This window comes from Buteo buteo, chromosome 2 (genome assembly GCF_964188355.1).
Source record: "Buteo buteo chromosome 2, bButBut1.hap1.1, whole genome shotgun sequence".
In the NCBI taxonomy this organism is placed as follows: Eukaryota; Metazoa; Chordata; class Aves; order Accipitriformes; family Accipitridae; genus Buteo; species Buteo buteo.
In genome coordinates, this window is record NC_134172.1 from 79,510,970 (window position 1) to 79,532,334 (window position 21,365).

Consider the following 21,365-nt stretch of genomic DNA (forward strand, 5'->3'; position numbering starts at 1 on the left):
ATAGGGAAGTTACCAATATTTGGAAAGAATTGATCACAATCTTCTCCTGTTCTCCCAGTTCTTCCTCCCCTTTGGCAGTACTCCTACCATTCTCCAGCAGTTACTGGAGCTTTATTTTCCAGGCACTACCAGTTTTTGCACCTCCTAAATCCAACTGAGCTAGTAGGAATAACCTGCTCTGCAGACATAAATTTCCCAGGCTGGGCTGCATGAGAGGACATGATCAAAGTCAGAGGACAGACCTGCAGCACTGCAAGGGTGGGCCAAGCCTGAGGGCAAGTGAAAATAAAAGATTACACAGTACCTGGGTTTGGCAAATCCATACACAGCTTCCATCCCTTTTGCCTACAAACTTGCACAGATCTATGAGGGGTAGGTTATTGCCAAAACAGAAATATATATATTTTATTAATATTTCATATATTCTAATACACATATATGTCCCTGTTTCTACCCTATCTCCACCTGATCAAACTTCCTTGTTTCTTCCTGGGGAAAACGTGCTGCTTCTGTCCACCGGCAGCAGGCATACCTCAATGACAAGCTGCAGAGCGGGAGAGGCTAGTACGACAGAGCGGAACTCCCTTCAAGGTCTGAGAGCTGGCAGAGGTTACCTGAAAGAAACAGCACAACAGTCCTCAGGAACAGAAAGGCTGAGGAGGATCCATTCTAATTTTAGGCTCTCCTGGCAGCAGCTGCTCTGGAGAACAGCACTGTGCAAGGAAAAGAGCCCAAGGAAACAAGCATTGCAGACAGGTCACCTTCACCAACACATAGTCCCCTGGCTGGGCTCTGACCAGAGCCTTGCAGCCCGCAGCATCCTCTATCTCGGCATCAGGGAAGATCACCTTGATGTTGCCGTCATTCCTCCCACACAACTCCGATGCAGAGCGCTTGCTGGGCTGAAAGGAGGACAGGGAACATTACCTGCATGGCAATAGCTGATTCACTGCTGGGCTTTATTGCCTCAGGAATTAATTGAGCACTATTGCCAGTATTAAATCCACATTCCACGCTGTTAAGCATGCCATGTAACAAAGTCCTAGGGCCAGAGCTGCTGTGTTGACACCCACACACCAAAGGCAATGTTTCAAAGCCTGCACTAATTCAGTGCTTGCCCAGAGACATGTCTGGCGTACCCCATCCCTCTGTGCTCAGCTCAGTGCTCTGGAAAAATCAGGCTGTCTGCTTAAGTGTGAAGACACGGTCTTGGAGTCCTAGGATTGTGTGAGGAAAGTGAGAAGGGAAGGCAGAGGTGACGATTGCTGTGTACAGCCTAAGAGCCTCTCGGCCGCAAGAGGCGAGAATTACAACTCTGTTCCAGGCACACTCACCCCCTCCACCAGCACCAGCTGAGACTGGCCCACCATCGCCTCATTTGCTCTTGCAGCCTCTTCTCGAAAGACAGTAATGAGCTCCTCCAGCCGCCTCTTTTTTATGTCTGCAGGCACATCGTCTTGCAGCCGGTGATATGCCCGGGTTTTCTGTAAACAGACAAAGCAAGTGTGGCCCCTGAATAACCAGACAGTCTGAGATCAGAACCTTGTCTGACCCCAGCCACCTTGGCTGCTTTTCAAGCAACAGCTTTCCATACATTACAGTTTGTATTTACAACCTCAAGGAACATTTTCAGGTGCTAAGCACCAGCAACATCTTTGATTTCCTTACATTCTTCCTGCACCACCTTTTTGGTAGTAGGTTTGATGTAGGGCGCTGAGTATCGGTGGCTGTGTGAAGCAGAAGTGCTGCATCTCCCACGTGAGATGCATCTGTTGCCTGTCTGTCCACAAAGACAGGCAATGGATTCTACTACTTCTAGTCCCATGTGCTAAAATGTGATCCATACCCCTTTGCTTCCTTATGTTTCCCAACCTTCTGTCCTCTTCCCTGTCAGCATCTTACACTATGGGGAGCATTCTAAAGGAGACTTGTCAACTGTCCACTCTTCTCACGGAAATATCTTCTGAAAATTCACCAGTTCTCACCAGACTCGATTGACAGAGACTCTCTACATCAGCACAATTTCTCATCAACAAAGAAAAATAGACCTGCAGCCAGGTCTCTGCAGACATGGCTGCTTCATTGCAATCACTCTGGAACATCTGCAGAACCAGGTCACCCAATCAGTAATCAAGCCTTACACTCACAAAAGGGAGCTGGAAGCCTTTCAGGCATAGAGGCAGCACTTGCAGCAACACATACCCTTGAAGGGCTGCATGTCAGCAAAAAAAATCTACCAATATAATGAGTCTTTAGGTGTCATTTTCAATAGATTTTTTTTTTCTAGTGTCTTACTGTGAGGAACAGCACTCAGGAGTTAGGTGAGATGTCCAGAGGTAACAGTCTTCTCCATCAGGTCCTGCACTCACCTGTCTCATGCTGTAGGCAAACAGGAAGCCTACATTGTAGCGAACTTCCCGCAGCAAGGACAGAGTCTGCTGGTGGTCTTCTTCTGTCTCTCCACAGAAGCCGGCAATGAAATCACTGCTTAACCTCACTCCTGTAACAGAGACACTGCTTTACACTTCCCTCAAGGAAGAGAGGAACACTTTACTCAAGAATGCTGAGCTCAGACCAAGCTAAAGGGAGGCCATACCTGGAATGGACTCACGCACATGGTGTATAAGCTCTAAATATGCTTCTCTTGTGTATCTGCGATGAACAACACGTGGATTTGCTAATCAGAAAACCACATTGGTGAGGAGAAATCAGCACCCTAAATCAGAGGGCAAGGCACAAGACTCCACATGGTGATCACTCACCCTCGTCGCATGGCCTCCAGGACTCGTGTGCTTCCACTCTGGGCTGGGAGGTGAAGCTGTTTGCAGATGTTGTGTCGCTCCTGGATAAGCTGCAGGACCTGTGATGGGCAATCAGGAGACAACGTCATAGACAGCTCAACTCTACCAGGATGCCAAGGGGAAGAGTATTCCCCAGGTAAAAGCCAGCAAATTGTAAATCTGCTGGCTTTAGCATAACCATTTCCCCTCTCAGCAGCTGCTGTTCCCCTTCTGCGATTCCATGTTCCCTTTGGGAAGGAAGCACAGCCCACATCTAGCACTTCAGAGCTGCCTGCCTGCCTGCAAGCAGAGGTCCAGGTGTTTACTTTACACTTGCCTCATCAGGAAAATCCTTGGGGTGTGGCGAGGTGAAACGGATCCTCATTTCTGGATCAATTCTAGAAACCTGGTCTAGAAGATGTGCAAAGCGCAAGCCTCCTGGTTTAGCTTTGTAGACTGTGCTAAAGCCACGACTGAGGACTGGGGCAGCCGCTGATTGAAACTGTACCTCAGACATGTCTCGAAAGCTGTTGACGTTCTGACCCAAAAGGGTCACTTCTTTCACTCCCTATAAAGATAAACAGAGGGGAAAAAAATATAACCCTGTCAGGATGGCTAAGCTGCAAGGGCAACCATGGTTTTACTCTTACTTCAAGGAGGAGTCTCCAAGGGAGGCTCTCCCTTCCTGTCTGTCTCAGAGTATTACAAGGGGAATCAAAAAGCCACTGGTGGAACTCTATGGTACCCTCATCTCCACAGATAAAGGCAATGTCATTGGTCAAAGGTATCACTGAAAACACTTTCACTGAGAACCATCCTTCCTCCCATGGGTGGGGACAAGTGGGAAGGAGGCTCTGCTTCACCTGATCCGAGAGCATCCGCACTTCCTGCAGGATGGACGCAATGGGGCGGCTCCTTTCACGGCCACGGGTGAAGGGCACAATGCAATAGCTACACATGTTGTCACAGCCCCGCATGATAGATCTGCCGAGAGGTAAAGTACAGGTCATCACACTACGATCACTCTGGAAGAATCATCCATGTTGCATCCTGCCCTGCTTTGACCTGGCCCAACACTGCTGCCTACAGCCAATGCCCTTGGCCTGCAGCACACACAGCACCAGCTCTGAACACAGCTCTGCAGCTTCCCCTTATGCACCATTCCAGCCAGAGCTGGCTTCTGCTTGCCCCTAGCAAATAGCTCCTAATTTTTCATGCACATTTCCAAGAAACTTGGAAAGCAACTAATGAGGCACAGACTTGCACTGCAATCTGGCAGTGATGAAAGATCCTTCTGCATCCTGTTCCTACAGAGGCTGATATTGTCCTTCTGTACTTTATGGCCACACTGAGCAGAGTCTGATTTCATGTTTGGGAATCTTATTATCAAAAATAAACAAATGGAAACAAAACCAACAGAAGTTACAATGCATGGAGGATTAGCAGAATTAAATAGGAGAACCTGGGGCAGGACATAGCAGAAGGCAGGGGATGAGAGGCACAGACTTTAGAAAGGCACAGATGTCAGTGGGACAGAAATCACTCGGTGCAGCATCAGGCTTAGACAATCAACGTTCTCAAAGGAAAATAAGAGAAGCCCGCAGACAGCCAGAGCATGGGGCAGTCCCTCCAGGGCTCAGTCAGACAGCAAAGAAGCAGCAAACACACAGTCTGGTAGACTCATGCCTCTGGGCTGCTGGGAGTGAGTGCAACCAGGCATTGGATCTCTTGGGTAGCTGCTGTCACTGACATGTCTGATCCGCACAGCAGTATTTCCAAACCAGGACCACAGAAACATGCACAGGAAAAAAAGGTACTTACACAAATGCTGTTGTACCACCTGCACTAGTCTGGACAGGCAGAATATCTGCGTAAGTCTCATCTAGCGATAGCAGGACATTAGCAGCTTGCTGGCCAGACTCTGACACGGCCAGCAGCCGGGGAAGGTCACGATATGCATCAGGGCCTGCCACAATATCGACTAGCTTCTCCCTGTGCAGAATCTCCTCCTTAAGCCTCTCAGCCATGCATCCTGCCGCCAAAGGAGAAGGGTCCTTGTGAGGAAGTGCCCACCCTCTGTTACACCTCCACACCCCTTCACTAGCTGCTTTCACCCTGCAGGAAAGGCTCAGTGCCGCCAGAGGGTAAGAGGAAACGCAGCACGATGGGATGTGGCACAACAGTGTGTGCTACCACGGCTGCACATCCCGCCAGGTACCTAGAATCCCAATGCGGAGAGGTACGCGATCCTGCTGCCGCCGGGCTTTCAGCGACTTGAGGTGCCGCAGGCGATTCCAGATAGCCTGCTCTGCCTTCTCCCTGGGAAGCCAGGAAAACAGTGGTTATTCCGATTGTTGCGCTTTTAATGGTCCTCCAACCTGAAGCAGCCCAAGTGCTCTGAGAGGAAAATTCAACTAAAGACAAGGAATCATCAACCTGATGGATCTGGCTGAAAACACATGTAAGTGTCGTTCAGGGTGTGTGGATTATGTCTTGATTCCATCTTATCTACTATCATTTAGCTCGCTTGGGAGCATCTGCACTGTAGAAACAACTCAGAGACTAAGCTCTTGCAGAGCTTAGCCTGCAATATGAGCTGCCTTGCAAGTAACAATGAGCATTCTATATCTTCTGCATTCAGAAAAAACAAGCAAAGTTCCCTATATATTTATATCCTAAATTGCCCCTAAACGTATTTCCCAAATTTTTGAAGTACAGACCCTGTACTAGAGAGACAGTCACTTCAAGACAGAAGAACATAAAAAAAAAAAAAAAAAAAAAAATCATTAAAGCACAGATCTGTACAGGTCTCTAAGTGCCCATGGCATACACACAGAGCTTACGCTACCAAAGAACTTCTTCTCACTATATAGAAAAGCAATTCATAGCACAATTAATGTTATACATCGTAGCATCAGCTAGGTCTACCCTCAACTGAACAGCCAGTTTCACATCTGTATGCTCTTTTCCTCACACAACACATTTATTGCCTTGGTTTTCAAATAGTAATTCCTTAAAAACTGTCCAAAACCAACAGTGACACAAGTTTCCTTACCTCACAGAACAGGTGACAAGGAGAATCACATCTGCCTAAATTGAAAACAACAAAAAAAGGAAGAAGAATTTGTAAAAGCCAAACAGTAAGTACTCATGCCCTGCATGGGTAACCTGAAGAGGCAGACTGTAAAACTCACTTAACTCAGTGAAAACGATCTGCCCAAATATGTGGTGGGTTTCAATAGACAAAAGTGCAAGAAACTAACAGAAGACAAGCAGAGTCTTCCACTAAATGGTAGTGGTGAACTCAGTCAAAGCTGAGTCCTGCTGTGTCCAATCCCTCTCCAGCTGAGAGAGAACCCAGCCGTTTAAAGAAAAAAGACAACCCACAGCTTTCTAGCACACGTGTTAAGTAGTCTCCTTTACTCCACAGAACTTAGACTGCAAAAAAACACAACATCCTGCAGGATTGCACTCCAGACAAAAGCTGAGACTCGCAGGCACAGCAGTGGTGTGACGCCCTTGCAGGCCTGTGCTACAGGAGAGCTGCCAAGGTGCCTTACCTCATCCAACTCCTTTGTCCTCGCATAACCATTTTTCTGCAGGATGGCCCAGGCGATCTCCGTGTCGTTGACGTTCATCTGGCAGCCATACGTCTCCAGGTACACTGCAACAAAGGTGGTGTGACGCAGAAACCTGCCTCAGCTCTCATCTACGACCTGCTTCTATGACCTGTTCTGTAGGAAGGAACCTCCAGTCCCACCACTGGAGAGAGTCAGGCAAGCAGCACGAAAGCTACCTTTGCTTGCAGAAAAGATAAACCAAAAATAAAGACGGACTCTGGGAAAGCTGAGTACCTCAGAGCACGTCACTCTAACACGACAGGTCTGGGCTGTAACATGCAGAGAGGCAGAAGCTGTTATTACTGAGATATACCATTTAGTGAACCGAAACCCCTCTCCCCAGGGCATCCCAGTCTGAAAACTCTGCCACGGCCGCAGGCAACAGCCCAGCACATGGACTGCGGAGAGGTGCCAGAGCAACCCGCCCCCCAACCCATCCTCAGGGCGCAGGGAGACACACCAGTGAGCGTGTGGCCAACGAGCCGGACTTCTTCTAACGCCAAAATCCCCTTCAGGGCCCCCCAAAGCACCCAAACAACCCCCTGCGCAGGCTACATTGACTCTCCGCGCTCCGGCTGCAGGGCACCACTGCCCAGACCGGCCATTACGGCCGCCCTTGGCCTGGCGACAAGGCCGCGGCCGCGGGGCACGGCCGACCCCGCCAGCCCGGACCGCCGCGCAGGGCTCAGCGACACCCGCGGAGCGGGGACGGCTTGGGGGACGACACAGACCCACAGACCTTTCCCGGTGCCGGGGACAGGGCCCGGCTCGGGCCGGGGCTCCCCCGCGGCGGCTCCCCTCAGGAAGTGCCGCAGGTCCGGCCCCGCGGGCAGCGCGACCCCGCGCCCCACCGGCCGCTCGCCCGGGCCGCAGCGCGTTCGGCGGGAGGTCCCGGGGCGGGGATCGGCGGCGGCGGCCGCCGAGCGGAGGAGGCCCGCCGCCCGCAGGGCTCGCCTGCAGGGCAGCATGGCCGCGCCAGGCCCCGTTACCACGGCGACGGCCGGGCGGAACGCTTTAAGGGACGGACGGGGCGGGAAAGGGCGCGAACGGCGAGAGGGCGGCCCCGCCGTGCGCCGCCATTAGCGGTCCCCACCGCCTCCCCCGCCCCGCGGCGCTGCGTTCCGTCCCGCCGCCGTTCCGCCGGGCCCGTCCTTCGGGGGGACTTCGCGGGTGGCCGGGGACGGCCCCGCCGCGGGGAAGTGTAAACCGCGATGAAAAAACCCGGTGTTCCGTGGTGTTTCGCCAGGGGCCGCAGCCATAAAAAGAGCCGAAACGAGCGTTCCCGGGCGCCTGCCCTCCGGGGGAGCTCATGGCACCCCGCGGCCGCCCCCGAGCAGTCCCCGGGCCCGGTGCGAAGGGCCCAGGGAAGGTTCCAGAGGCTCAGACAGCGACAGAAGCCCCACAGCCACCATCCCAGCGCCGGCCGCCTTTATTGCCGCCAACCGCCCCTGGCAGAGGGGAAGCGGGAGGGGAGGGGGGGGCCGGGTACCCCCAGTTCTCGGCAGCAGCGGGTGATGCTGGGGCCGGGGGACGTGGGGTTCAGCCCCCGGGGGTCTTCTGCCCAGGCCGAGGCGGGCGGAGAAGGACGCTGCGGCAGAACCGGGGGTCTTCGGCTCCGGCAGCAGGGCCAGGGGGAGGGAAGGGGCGAAGGGGGCGTTATTTTTTTGGCACTCGAGGTCCCTCTCGTCGCCTTATCTCCATTCCCGAGGCTGATAGTGGACGTCTGCTCCAAGCAGCAGGAAATTCTGGGAGAAAGAGAGAAAGCCTGGGGCTGCGACGGGCCCTGGCAGCTGCTTTCTCTTGCAGGCGGCCACGCTCCCCAGCACCCACCCCATCTCGGGGAGGGAGGATGGATGGGCACGGGTGGTTCTGCCAGCCCCTGTGCCTAATTTTAGGCGTGGAAGGGCTCTGAAGACATTTCACAGCCATGCCTCGCCACAACTATGCAGCAACCCCGTCGTGGCAACCCCTCTGGGGCTTCCCCAAGGTCTCCCACAACAGGGGCTTTCTCCGCTCCCCAGGACCTGGCAGAGCTCCTTCCACCCAGTCTGGCAGGCGCTGCCTGTCCCGCCGCAGCCAGATGTGTCCGGCAGCAGCTGCTCCGTATTCACACGCAGTGTCCCGCCAGGCTCCGCCGGCCAGGGAAGGCGGGGGCTCGGGGCTAACGCTGCTGCAGAGCTGTGCGTGCTATAAAAAGCATCGTGGGAAATTCGGGCCCCGGGTTTAAGAACTGGAGAACGATGCGGTGCTGCCCTGGGGGTGCAGAGCCCAGACCCCCACCGCGCAGATGAGAAGAGCGGGGCTCTGGTTTGTGGCTGTGCTGCTGGGATCCCGGCCGAGCGCATCCCGCTGCCCGCCACCTCCCAGCACGGGTGGGGGAACCGGCTTTGTGCACTGTGCCGGCAGGCGGGGGGCTCGGGGGTGGCACGACAGGCTCCAGCCGGGGCCGGGTGCTCCTCCTCACTCACCTGGTGAAACCTCACGAGGATGTTGGAGAGCTGTATTCTGTCCGGCAGTGGCAGAGGGAAACCCTCAGCTAACCTTTCTGGAAAAGACAACACACGTGGCTGCGTTGGGGTGGGAGTGGGAGCGAGAGGGAGCGCAGGCTATGCAAAGCAGGCGGCCACCTCCTGCCCCTGGCCCTTTCTTCACCCCCGCTGCTCCCAGGGTAGGCAGAGGAAATTCCTCCTAAGCTCCACAGAAGGGCTGGGGGCTGCATGTTGTACTGTGCCACCCCCACCCTCCCCCGGGCCCCTGGCAGCCGCCAGCCCTGCTCCAGCCCAAATTGCTGGGGAGTCATGAGAAGCAGCAAGCGGTAAGAGGGTCTGGAAAGCATTAGGATGTGCGTCGTGCTCATTTTTTCCATTGTGTTCACTGCTAGATGCATGTCACAGCACCGAGAGGCTCCTGCACACTGCAGCCTGCCTCTGCCAGGCACTTTTACTGCCGTCTCCCGCACTTGCTGCAGGCTTTACCCACCGATCAGGCTTGGCAACAGGGATTTAATTAGCGAGCTGGGCCTGCTCAGATGGAGCGACATGGCTAGTGACTACTCCAACACCCCCATTCCCCCCAGCAGGTTCTCACCATTAAGACGCGGGAGCAGCGTAAGGGAAGCAATGGTGTTCATTAAGGACTGCAGCATTCGCACCTGGGGAGCGGAGAGAGGGGGAAGGAAAAGAGCTTTAACCTCTAGGAGAGGCGGTGACCAGGCACTGGAGGATAATTAGGAAATGAGATGAGGAGCTGGGACGGGCACATGCTTCGCCAGAGACCAGTGGCTTTGTCTAGTCACGCTGGCAGGGTGGGAAGCGTAGGGGTGAAAGAAGCAATGGCATCTGGCTCTGCATCCTCTCCCAGTCTTGCAGGCTCAGACAGGAGGTGTCTATGGGTCAATGTGGGGTCCTGGGTGCACCCCCAGGTCCCATGTTGGGGGGCAGGGGGGACTGAGCCCTCTCCTTGGCCCCCAGCAGGCTCTCGCCTCCATGCTAGGGGGTCTGGTCATGGTCAAGGATAGCTTACCTGGAAAGTGCCAACATCCGAATGCTTCAGAGACAGCCTCAACCTGCACAGAGACAGAAGTGGTGCTGCGAAGGCTGTCCCAATGGAGGCAGCAGTTCCCACCCCGGTGCCACGCGTCGATGGCCGCGCAGATCCCGTTCCCTTTGGCCCCAGCTCATCCCCTCCCCACCAGGTCCACATCCCTGGGACCTCCCCACCTCACCTCCATCCCAGAACAGAACAGCCCCCAGAAGCACCCCCCAGCCACCCCCTGCCCAGCGGCGGCTGTGCTCAGGCCGCTGTGCGAGCGAAGCCCTCCGCTGCTCTCGCTCCATACCTGCCCGTGGTCAGGTTCCCAACTATGTGGCCAGATTTCACGTCGATGACAGCAGACACATTGCTTGTCTGGGGAGAGAGAGCACAGCTCCAGCAGTGCTCACCCCACCTCACCCCAAACTAGACACCCAGGGGAAAGGCTCTGACCAGCCAAAATGCAGCGGGACCGCTGCCCATCCAGGGGCACGTTTGCATGCAGCGTTAAACCTGGCATTAGTCAGCTCAGGTATTTTTCTGTTGGGGACACCCCAGCTGTACCAGGACTGGGCTGGTTTTGGACAGCATCTGGCACCTCCCCTGGCAGGAGCTCAGCAGCGATGGCTCAGCATTGCTGAAGGCAGCAGGACAGTGCACAGCGAAAACTCACATCTTTGCCCCGCTGGGAAGCAGGGGAGAGCTCACCGACACACCGCGTCAGCTGGAGCTGTGGCTACACCCGGAGCTGCCCAGCCAGGACCACAGTCACCGCCGCAGGCTGTGCCCAAACTCACCAGGCTGAGGAGGAAGAGAGGCACCAGGCTGGAGCTGGGAAGGATGGCATAAGCCTGGATATCCACGACAGGCTTGAGTAAGAGCCCCCCTGGTCCGATGTTCAGAAACGGAGCAGAGGGGGCGGACAGCCTGAACTTCATCGGCATGTCTGGATACATCTTCTCTAGCTGCAGAGGAGCAGGGAGAGGGTAGGGACAGCGGCACAAACCCCCGTTCCTGGGGGAGACCACCTTGCACAGAGCAAAGCCTGTGTGCGGCAGGAGCTCTGGGGAGGCAGGGCTGGAACCACTCACCTGGGGAATGAAGGCTGAGAAGGTGGAGGTGTTCAAATGGAACCCCGTGTCCTTTGGGATCTGCGGGGGGGAGAACAGTCACACCGAGGCGATGCGGCACGGCCGAGCCCACGGTGAGATCAGCCCCCCCAGCCTCATCCCACAGCCCCCAGCTCTCAGCCCCCCGGGCAGCTCACTGGGGGGGTCCTCCAAGACCGCAGGCTGCCACCGGAGCTCCTCTGCAAATTGAACCCGCTGCCCAGAGGCGCGGGCACGGCCCCTGTCCCACCTGCGCTGCTCACCATGGAGTCTGTGATTTCGAAGACCAGAGCCCCGGCTGCGTGGTAGGCAAAGCCGGCTGTGTTGAAGAAGTAGCTGGATGCCCCAAAGTAAACCATACGGTCGTGATCCGGGGGGAAGGCTAGCGCCAGCGGAGAGAAGGGGACGGTGGAGCGGTGGGCCAGGGAGAAGAATTCGCCCTGTGAGGAGGGAGAGAGGTGAAGCAGGAGAGCAGAGGGTGGTGGGAGGCACCTGCCGATGCTGGCTGGCAAACAGCATTTGCAGGAGGTACCTAAACCTGGTTCCCCACCTGCTTGTGGCGAAGGCATCAGCTAAATCAAGCTTTCCCAGGGCAGCCTCTCACCTTCAGGTCCACATCCAGGGACTGGGCGGTAGCAGTTGGGGGTGCCACCAAGGAGTAATCGATCCCGGCCTTGTCATCTATCCTGGCTGTGACTGTAAAACACAAGGCAGGCAGATGAGCGAGGGAGAGAAGACACGGGAAAGCCAGGAGCAGATTGCCTCTGCCAACATCCAGTGCCGTGCCCGGGCTTCCTGGTGCAACAGCTCAGTACCAGGTTCATATGTGCTTGCTTCTGTTTAGAAGCTAAAAATCACATTTCCCTCCTGTTTCTCAGCCATGCAGACTAACTCTTGGACCCAAGGAAGGGTCTGGGTCCCCTGGCTAAGGCAGCCCATGCCCCCGCCAGCTCCAGGGCACGGCTCGTTGGAGGCTGCGTGCAGACGAGCTGTCTCCGCGGCTGGACAGGGCGCACAGTGACAAGTCTCTGCTGATGTAGTACTCCCCAGCCCAACTTGGGTGCAGAAATACAAGGAAATGGGAAGTAGGCACAAGATGCAACACTGTCCTCATGGCTGGGAAACATTAGGAATAACTGCTCCTAAAACCCTGTGCAGCCCCCGCCTAGTACCTGGCAGGGTCTGGAGGTAAGGCTGGAGCTCGCTGCGCACAGACGTGACCACGTTCTCACAGACCTGCGGGCAAGAAAGGCGGTGAAGATGAGCAGGGGCAGCTCTGCCAGGGGCAGCCCATTCACACCCCCGGGTCAAAGCATCAGCCGTGCTCTGCTTTGCTGCCTGGTGCCAGTTTTATTCCTTGCAAAAGCCTGCTTAAATAAAAGAGCACAGAGTGATATTTGTCTCTACTCATCAGAGGGCACAGTAAGTGTCCAAGATACAAGCAAGGTTTATACCTGCAAATATCTGCTCACGGCAAGCTCCCCATGCACAGTTCAGCTGCGTCGAGGCCCTTGGAAAGAATCTCATGTGTGCCCTCAGCCTGTTCCTGCGGCCCATGGTGGAATGAATTGTGCTGAGCGGCCAAGACTTACCCGAAGCAGAGCAACTGAAAGAGTTAACTCACCCCTGCAGGGGCAGGAGCACTAATTGCACCCACAAAGCGGAGCTGTCCCGAGTTCCTACAGCTCTGTGCTGCCAGGACAAAAGAGCAAATCCCTCTGCTGCTGTCATCCACGGGTGAAGCCTCGACATCAGTGGGGGATTTAATTGCAGGCTAAACACTAGCCCAGGAAATTTACTGCAGGGCACAGTCCTGCAGACGGCTGAGATAATCTGCACAAGCTCTCTTGCAATGCTTTCCCCATAATGGCACAGAAACTGCCAGGCAGGATCAGGCCATCATCTGTCTGACCGGGCATCCAGCCTGCAGCAGCTGATGGCAAGATGCAGAGCTCCGGAGGAGCAGCGACCACGCCGACAGCAACGCAGCCGCTGCCTGTGCGGCGCTGAGGAGGAAGAGGAGGGACAGAGCCTTGGGCATGGCCGTATCGACAGAGGGTTGCTGCTCTTCCCTGTGCCCAGCCGATACTCCTCTGTCTGTACTGGAAACGCCCCATCACCGCCTGGGAGGACGGAGCTGCAGATGGGCAAATGCAGCACCGGTCCCAGTGACCGGGATCTCCCAGTGGCCGGGTCCCCCTGGCACTGGGAGCACGAGGACTGCCCCAGCATGTGCAGCGAGAGCGCGAGGCAGACACGGGCTGCCAGGGCTGGGCTGGGACCGGGATGTTCCCGGGGTCCCAGTGCAGTGCACTCCCAGCCCCTGCCCTCTCCTGCCCATTGCCCCTTGCACCATCTCGCACATGGAGAAAGACACTGAGAAACATGCGTGGGGAAAAGAGGGCTCGGAGGAGGCACAGAGGTCCTCTCGGAGTCCCACAGCTGCCCTTCTTCCAGGAGGCAAAACAGCAGAAAATGCCTTTGAGCCCCAGCTTCACCCCTGCTGCCAGCCCATCTGCTGCCACAGCTCCCAGGGGCCCTGGGAAAGCCACTACATGGCATCAGGAATAGCGCCCAGGCAGGATGGGATCTGCTGCGGGAATGGGATTTGCTTGTTCTCCAGCTGCCTCCTTCCTGAGCAAGGTTCACATCCAGGGAGGCTGTAACTCGTGCCAGTTAGCCTTGTAGTAATTATTGCTAACAGCTTGTTTCCATGTCTTGTTGCAGGTCTCCTGCATGTAGGCTTTTGTACCGGGCGGCCGGTACCAGGGCCTCCCTGATGCACCCCGTTAAAACAAGACAGCAAGCATCTGAAATCCAGAAATGAGAATTTCTCCCCCATTGCTCCCCAAAGCATACAGGAGTGCGGCCGTTCAAAGGACAGCTCTGATCAGGTTTCCTCTGCTACACTGAGTCTGGCTGAGGCATAGGATCTAATTAGCTGACCACATGGAAAGAAAAGTCTTTGTTAATTAGGAACCAATTACGCTGGGCTTTGGCAAAGGCTGCAGGTTTCGAATTCAGCCTGAGCCACGCGATGCTACAGAGACTGTAGTTAGCAATGCCCATTCCTCTGGTTTTCACCAAATTGGCAACACACCCATGTGCTCTGGCTCTAGTTAAATCCCTACATGTGCTCCGATCCTTCTAGCACATCAGCTACAAGTGAGGGCTAAAGACCAGAGCTCTGCCCTCCTTCGCTCACATACCTTGCTCTGCAAAATATTCCGGAATCTGGATTCAACAGCGCCATAGAAGAGGTTGTAAAGCCATCTGCAGAGAAAAACAGAGAGTAGTCCTTCTTTCTCTAGCTCAGAGGTTGCTGCAGAAGTATTTGCCCAGGAAAGGGAGGCACTAGGGATGCGAGACACTGGGGAACGTCATTCCCATACCAATCTGGCATCTGGCTTTGCCCCAGCATTTACATTTGCAAATGGACCTGCTTGTAAATCACATGCACACAAGTCTAGTGACTGTCTTAAATCTCCCTTAAATGTGCAGCCACAGCAGGATAAGTTCAGGCCAGATTTAAGTTCATTCAGTTGCACATCTGGATGAGAAGTATATGCAAGAGTCCGGAGACAGCTGACTAGTGGTGTGCCAGTGCGGGCAGCCTGCAGGCAGAACAGGCAGCCTCCAAGGGACTGCGGATGCCAACATCTTACTCCCTGCACCAGGGCCCGGAAGCCACGTTCCCGTGGCAGACAGGCTAACACACAGCGTTTCCAGGCCTCACAGTGAAGTTACGTACCCAAACTTGCCCCAAAAGTGTACCCGGACTTTGGAGATGCGGGTGCTGCAGTCAGACGTGTCAATGGTGGGTTTCCCAGCGGCATTGCTGCCCAGCTTCAGGTTGATTTTGATATAGACATTCTCCACCTTCAGGTCAAATGAACCGTGGTCCCGGCTGCAGGGAGGGGAGGATGAGAAAGGGAGATTTCTCAATGCCAAGTCCTGGCAAAGGGGCGCCAAGTCAGGTTTGGGATGGATCTATCTAGCTCAGGCTCTCCCTTGTAGTGAGCACCCAGAGAAGACCAGGAAAGTTTTTGAACTCAGGGAAACCAAACTTCACTGGAACATAAACTAGGAGAGGTAACCTTTAAATAGAGAGGATCAAGAACAAGTAGTGGACATGGAAAAGAGATACAAGAGTTCATGCACAGTTCCTCCATCGTCCACCTTGTTCTTGCCTCCCAGCCTGTTTTATCCATCTCAGTGGCTGTACGGGTGGCAGCGTCCTCTGCCCACCCCTGGTCCTGGCTCAGGTCTGTCCCTGCGGGTGCTCAGGAAGGTGCCCCCCAGCACAAGCAAGTACGAGGGACTGTCCCGCACCCCCCAGGTGCCACAGGAGGGGAGACGGCTTTTGCATTGTCTCCCCAACCACTTGCAAGCAGGATAAACACTGCCTGGCCAGCTCTGAGGGCTCCCAGTGTGGACAGAGACCTGGCTGGGCTCCCCCAGGGCGAGGGGCTCCCAGGCGTGCATCGGGAATACAGCGGCTGCAGCCCGGCTGTGGGAAAGACAAGTCAGCGCATCTGCAGAGAGCGAAGCAACAGCTATCCAAAACACAAGGGGGATGGAGAGGAGAAAAAGCCTGTCCAGACCCGGAGAGGGAGACGCAGCGTGAAGTGCCCGAGTAGGCAAGGGGGGAGCTGGGCACGCACATGAAGTATAACTTCACCCGCCAGTTCCCATCCACCTCGGCGAAGGCGTTGGAGATGGAGACCTGCAGGCCCACGTTGGGGACCAGGGAAATCCGCGAGTACGGCAAGTTGAAACTGCGAAGGTCCAATCTAAAAATAGATAAATAAAAATTAAGTGAAAAGTCACATTACAGGGGTGCCTCACCCCTGGGCACACAGCTGGGGAGGGAGGGAGTGGGACCACCACACTTGCAGCACCCCGGCTCCCCTCCTGCCGCAGCAAAGTGATGCCTGGCCAGGGACACGCAAAGCGACGTGTTTTGGAAATGGCATCCCTGCAGCCATCCAAACAGCAGCTCGAAACCCTGCACAGCAGGAGCGGAGAGGTGATGGGGCAGCGGGGAGCTGGGACCTCCGCAGGGGCTGGGCCACCTCCACTGCCTCGGCTTCAATTGCGCAAAACCCACCCGCACCCAGAGTGCCGTCACCCCGGTTCCCTTTTTCCCCTTTGGGCAGGAGCGTCTCTGCCTGCACCAAGGACAGGGCCAACATCTCTGGGAGCTGTGGACGGGACAGGATGGTCCTCGCTGCTCCGGGGGCTCCCCATCCTCCCCCAGCCCTCCTGCCCCTCACGTGGGTTGGGGGGGCAATGAGCCGCTCCAAGGCGCTGGCAGGGCTCACCTGGAGATCTCATAGTGCACCTTCCCCACGTGCCGGATGCGAAAGTCACCCGAGATATCTGGCAGCTTCAGCTGGGCCAGCTCCTTCTCCAGGATGGCGATGCCCTGCTGATGGGCTGCAGGGGATGAGGAAGAGCATCACGGCCATGCGCTTCCCACAGGAGCTGGGAGCATGCACCGGGTGCACAGCAAAAGGGTTAAAGGAAACATCCAGGAGATGCCCTGGCTGCTTTCCACCTCTCAGGCTATCTTTAAAGCTAATCTCGGTGCACAGAGCCCTGTGAGCACAGGCAACCTGCCTGACTCCTGCCCACTTGCAAGCCCCAGGGGAAGGTGGTGGCCAGGCATTGAAAGGGGGGAGAGGTCCCAGTTCCGCTCTCTGGACTGGGCACTGTGCGAGGTGTGCGGGAGGTCCTGGGCACCGTGCTCCATGCCCAGCACCGGCAGGCGAAGCTGGATGGAGTATATGACCCGAGCGGGTGCTGCATTCTTGCATCCATCTGGGAAGGGGAGTCACGTCCTCCTCTCCCACACGGCTGGCAGAGCTGCCGGGTAAATGAGCTGTTTCTCACACAGTGTATTTCAATCCATAACAGCACTCTGCTGGAGCCAGGGCTCTGCCTGCCTCAATAAAACCAGCGCGGGGCCCATCCATCTCCATCACTGCCCCCCCTGCAGCTCCCCCCCTCCTCTCTTCTCCGCAGCTCACTCCTCCACGGCTCACAGCTCAGCTGCCCGGACCCATGCCATGGGAGTAGGACCCTCATGCCCTGCCAGCTCTGCGCCTCCCCCGACACCGCCTGGGCACAGCCCCCCAAGACCCCCACAGGGGCTCCGTGACGGTGGGTCATCAGCAGGAAGCCCCGGGCGATGGTGCATTTGGCACCCGTGGCCAAAGATCGCCCCCATCCTGCCCCAGGACGCTGCGCTCTCCAAGCGGGCGCCCAGCTCCGCGCCTCAGCTGCCAGCACATCTGCAAGGAGCCAGATCAGAAGTCGAACCCACCATAGTCCAATCCACTCTGGGTGATCCTCACCACGAAGCCGGGGTTGGTGGCTCCGGTGAGGGCCAGGCACAAAGCCAGCGCCCCGCAAGCCGCCGCCAGGCTCTGCACTCCCATCCTGGCTGCCCCGCGGTACCGCGCTCCTGCTGGGCTCTCCCTGCCCACGCCGCCTTTATATCCGTGCCAAAACAGGAACCATCGGCCAGGGAGGCACGCAGAGCTGCTGCCGCAGCCCACGCGGCACATCCTCCGGAGCCGCAGGGCTTCCTCCCTGGCCGCCACCACGCTTCTCTGCACCGGCGGCACCTGCGCCTACGGCACGGCGTGGCACACCTGCACCCAGCGGCACACCCGGTGCCTCTCCTCGCAGGCAGGGAAGGGCGAGCAAAAAACCAGGAGGCAACAGCTCAGTTTCCAGCTCTCCACTGGGTGCAAAGGGTCCCTGCCTGCAGCAGCCGCAGGTGCTCAGTGAAGCTGACCCGGTGCGGGCACGGGTTCGGCTCTGCCAGCTGCATTCCATGGGGCTACGTTCTTGCTCCGTGCTCTGCCTGCTCTGCTCTGCTTTTGCCGACCAAAGGCTGGGAACAGCCCGGGCTGCCCTCAAGCTGTCTGCCAGCCCTGCTGCCCCCCACCCCTGTCCCACCGGGCTCCGGTCTGCTCTGCGCTCCTGGGCATTAGGTGATGCCATCACGGCACAGACCCGCCAAAGGTACCGGTTGTAACCAGGGCAGCCTTGGGGCATAGCAAAGGCTAAAGAAAGCGTGTTACAGCTTCTTACTCCCTGCGAGCAGACCCTGAAGTCCCCCCACGCCCAGCAGGGCTGGCGAAGGAGCAGCTTCCCCAGGGCTGGGTGGCTGCAGCAGGGCACTGGGGGCAAGTAAATCAGCGGGGTGCCCTGCACCTCCAGCCCCCGGCACGGGGCTGTCACAGAGCAGCCGTGGTCAGGAGGAGACATCCAGTGCACCGGGAACAAGCCCCAAAGGCAAAACTTCTGGGGCCCTGCCATGTCACAGCTCTTGGGCTCACGATGGCTGGAGACGGGTGCAGGAGCTGGGTGCAGCCGGGCAGGGGTGAGAGCGGGGCCAGCCAGACCCTCCATGCAGGCTGCAGGATAGAGGTGAGGGAAGAAGAAATTATTTAAGTTACTTTCATTTCTCATTGGGGAAGCGGCAGGACCGGGCACAGGAAAACCACGGCAGCTGATGCAGGCAGATCTCATGCGGGATCCAGGGAAGTCCTGGTTGCCAGAGGCAACATCCCTGAACCAAGCGCTTGTGAAATGCAGCTATTGCTCAAGCACAGATGGCATGGCCGAAGCCCCAGCAGGCCCTGAGGGACAGCGTGAGTGGAGCCCCGGGGCATCTGTGCTGGAGGAACCTGACACGTGGAGGATCAGGGCTTGAGAGGTCGAGGCTCTCGGATCCACTCTGCCTTTCTTCCCCAGAGTTTCAGACCGCGACACTTGTGGGCTGCCTGGCAGATACACAGCAAACTCACCAGATGTGCACGTGTGGCTATGGCTTTGGAGAGCAGCACTGTCATCATCATCGGCTCTCAGAGCCAGAGCAGGAAAAGAAGGGCACAGGAACGCAGCAGGTCTGGTGCTGACGGTGCCTGCCAAAGAGGGACAAACAGCCCAGGGAAGAGCCATGTGCCCTGGGAAGCTAGACAGCATCCAGGGGCTGTGATCCTCCCGTCAGTGCCGGCCCCGATCCATCCCTGGGGCCAGGAGCCCATGGGCAGAGCTCATTTTGCCCAGAAAGAAGAAGCCAAGAGCAGAGGAGAAGGTTAAAGGACCAAATCCCCGCTTGCAGTCTCCACAGCTCTATGAGTATGCTGCTGCCTGTCACCAGCGCTTTGCTGGGTCTTGCTCAGTGCGGAGGAGAAGCTCCGCAAACCCTCCTGTCCATGACACCACATCCCAGCAGGGTGGTTTCGAAACAATATTTAAGACATTCAGGACAAGCATTGAGGAACCAGAACTTCTTCCATGAGGAGAAATGAACTTTTATAAGGAGCAGCACAGAGAGGAAGCAAAACCAGAATGTCTTCCTTCTGGGTTTGAGCAAATTTTAAAGTTGCACTGAAAAAAACCCCTTCAAACAGCATGAACCCTGACCAAACACTCCCACATTTGGCAAGGAACAGCTGAAACCACATCTAATACTTGATATGCAGGCTGGTCCCGCTAGTGCTTTGTGCGAGGGATGCCAGCAGTGAGTTGAGGATGAAATCCTGCCCTGCCCGACCTGACCCTTCGGAGGGGAAAAGGCTTCGCCTGACGGGCTGCTCTGCCAGTCCCAGGAGCACGGGAACTGCTCCACTGGGGAAGGACTAGTCCCCCCAGGGCTGCTGGAGCTGGGCTGGGGTTTGCTGGGCTGTACATGCAGGAAAGGGCCACCATCAGACGGTAGCCAAGAGGCCAGGAGGGCAAGGAGTTGCAGGAGGTCCTTCTCCTGTGCTGCCGTCTGTCCCTCGGCCAGGGCTGCAGGTCAGGACCTGCTCCTTGCTGTCCCCAGGCCACCCCCCGCTCCCCAGGTCAGGGCTTTCTCTGGCCCCACACACTTAGCACGTGCGGGCAGTTCCTGATCCTGCCCACAGCTCTTTCCGCATCTCTTGCATGATGCAACGGCCCAAACCACCCTGCAGTCGTGTGCTGGGGCTCCCCGGGGGGGGGACAACGACTGTGGGGATTGGGCTGTGGCGCTGCTCCATCCCCAGCAGCCACCAGCTCGGGTCCGCTGGGCTTGCTGCCACAGCGAGCCCCTTCCCAGGTGAGCCCCCGGCGAGGGCTGGCCGCATCCCAGCTGTCCTCGGGACGGCTTTGGCAGATGCAGGGCAGTGCAGCTGGCATTATTGCTCCGTGGGCCGCGAGCAAGAACACCTAGACATGTTTGCCGTCTGCAAGGAAATCTGGCCGCATCTGTTTCTTACGGTGCCACAACCACCCCGGGAATTCCCTGGGGCCTGGGTAGCGTGTGCTGGTGCCAGAGGCATCGCTGCTGCCGCTCATCAGGCTTTCACTTGCAGCTGCGGGGCAGAGCTGTGGGCTGGAAAACACTCTGCTGGGGAAACGCAGGGGAAAACCCGGGGGACTCGGCAAGAAAAGCGAGAGCAACCCAGCTGGTTTTGGGGGGAACTTGGAAAACAGAAGTCCATAGCCAGAAATAAAACCTCCCCCCATCCATTTCCAGCCAGGACAAGTTCACTGCCACCAACGGGACAGGGCTCTGACCAGGACCTGTGGCCACCGTGGTCGTCCCTAGACCTGCAGGGACTTCACCCAGAGCTTGGCAAAACAGTCGGCATCGAGACGTGGCAGAGCTGCGGCTCCTGCCCGCTCCCACGTGTATGGGATCGCCGCCAGCCTGACACTGCCCACCGTCACCTGCGAGTCCCTGACAACCTTTGATCCAGCAGCATCTAAAAATACTGCCGGGGAAACACGCAGGGGCTCCTCCGCTGTTGTTTTCCCAGCTGCAGGATCGGCGTGACCCGGCCACGGCTGTTCCTGGAGCCAGGAGGGCTCTCCGCCAGCATGGGGTCGGTGCTGACGCCAGCCCTGACCGCTGCATCAAAAACAGGCAAATGCAAATACTCGGGGACCCGAGAGCTAGTAAAGCAGGAGCCCTGCGGGGCACAGCGAGCAGCTGCGCCCGGCAGACGAGGACCCAGGGTGCAGGGACACGGCCACAAGTGACGAGGATCCCAGCAGGAGCCCAGCCCCAGAGACTGTCCCCAATGCTGGGCCCACCACCCTTGCCCTCCCTCCACCCCAACATCCCGGTGACATCCCGAGAGTCCCCCCCGGGACGAGCGCTGCAGCCAGTGTGTCTTCTCCATCCGCAGAGGGCTGCCATTGCCCCCAGACAGACGGGCTCCTCTCGCAGCACGCCAGCTAGTGACACGAGGTCTGGGAGCCTCGTGGGAGACAAAAGGGGACGCAAAGAGCAGAGGGGGATGATTTTGCAGAAAAGTAAAAATAAAAATGCAGGAATG

The 21,365-nt window shown here is 57.0% G+C and overlaps 2 protein-coding genes across 2 annotated transcripts; both read right to left on the reverse strand.

Annotated features, from left to right (window-relative positions):
- Positions 1-373: 373 nt before the first annotated feature.
- On the reverse strand, positions 374-7,420 carry CDK5RAP1 (CDK5RAP1 mitochondrial tRNA methylthiotransferase). The gene is made up of 13 exons (XM_075022208.1): positions 7,140-7,420; positions 6,341-6,444; positions 5,836-5,870; positions 4,999-5,099; positions 4,602-4,812; positions 3,644-3,764; positions 3,118-3,348; positions 2,763-2,860; positions 2,597-2,652; positions 2,370-2,500; positions 1,335-1,484; positions 762-902; positions 374-614 (listed from the first exon to the last, which is right to left on the reverse strand). Exons 1-13 carry the CDS (start codon positions 7,366-7,368, stop codon positions 534-536), a joined length of 1,689 nt encoding a protein of 562 aa, XP_074878309.1. The 5' UTR covers positions 7,369-7,420; the 3' UTR covers positions 374-533.
- A 391-nt stretch (positions 7,421-7,811) lies between these two features.
- On the reverse strand, positions 7,812-17,628 carry LOC142028786 (bactericidal permeability-increasing protein-like). Its single transcript, XM_075022632.1, has 15 exons — positions 17,369-17,628; positions 16,365-16,479; positions 15,705-15,833; positions 14,792-14,947; positions 14,250-14,313; positions 12,213-12,276; positions 11,645-11,736; positions 11,304-11,480; positions 11,023-11,082; positions 10,729-10,896; positions 10,239-10,306; positions 9,923-9,965; positions 9,488-9,551; positions 8,869-8,945; positions 7,812-8,145 (listed from the first exon to the last, which is right to left on the reverse strand). Exons 1-15 carry the CDS (start codon positions 17,610-17,612, stop codon positions 8,092-8,094), a joined length of 1,575 nt encoding a protein of 524 aa, XP_074878733.1. The 5' UTR covers positions 17,613-17,628; the 3' UTR covers positions 7,812-8,091.
- Between the last annotated feature and the right edge of the window lie 3,737 nt (positions 17,629-21,365).

Bases quoted from the DNA above. Each gene is read 5' to 3' on its own strand.
- CDK5RAP1 (XM_075022208.1), bottom strand. From the start codon at position 7,368: ATGCTGCCCTGCAGGCGAGCCCTGCGGGCGGCGGGCCTCCTCCGCTCG. The intron at 6,445-7,139 runs GTCTGTGGGTCT...CCTTTGTTGCAG, and splicing joins TGTCCCCGGCACCGGGAAAG to TGTACCTGGAGACGTATGGC. The intron at 3,349-3,643 runs GTGAAGCAGAGC...TTATCTTTATAG, and splicing joins TGCGGATGCTCTCGGATCAG to GGAGTGAAAGAAGTGACCCT.
- LOC142028786 (XM_075022632.1), bottom strand. From the start codon at position 17,612: ATGTGCCGCGTGGGCTGCGGCAGCAGCTCTGCGTGCCTCCCTGGCCGA. The intron at 11,481-11,644 runs GTGAGAGGCTGC...CCCTCCTCACAG, and splicing joins CCCTGGATGTGGACCTGAAG to GGCGAATTCTTCTCCCTGGC. The intron at 8,146-8,868 runs GTGAGTGAGGAG...TCTTTCTCCCAG, and splicing joins TCCTCGTGAGGTTTCACCAG to AATTTCCTGCTGCTTGGAGC.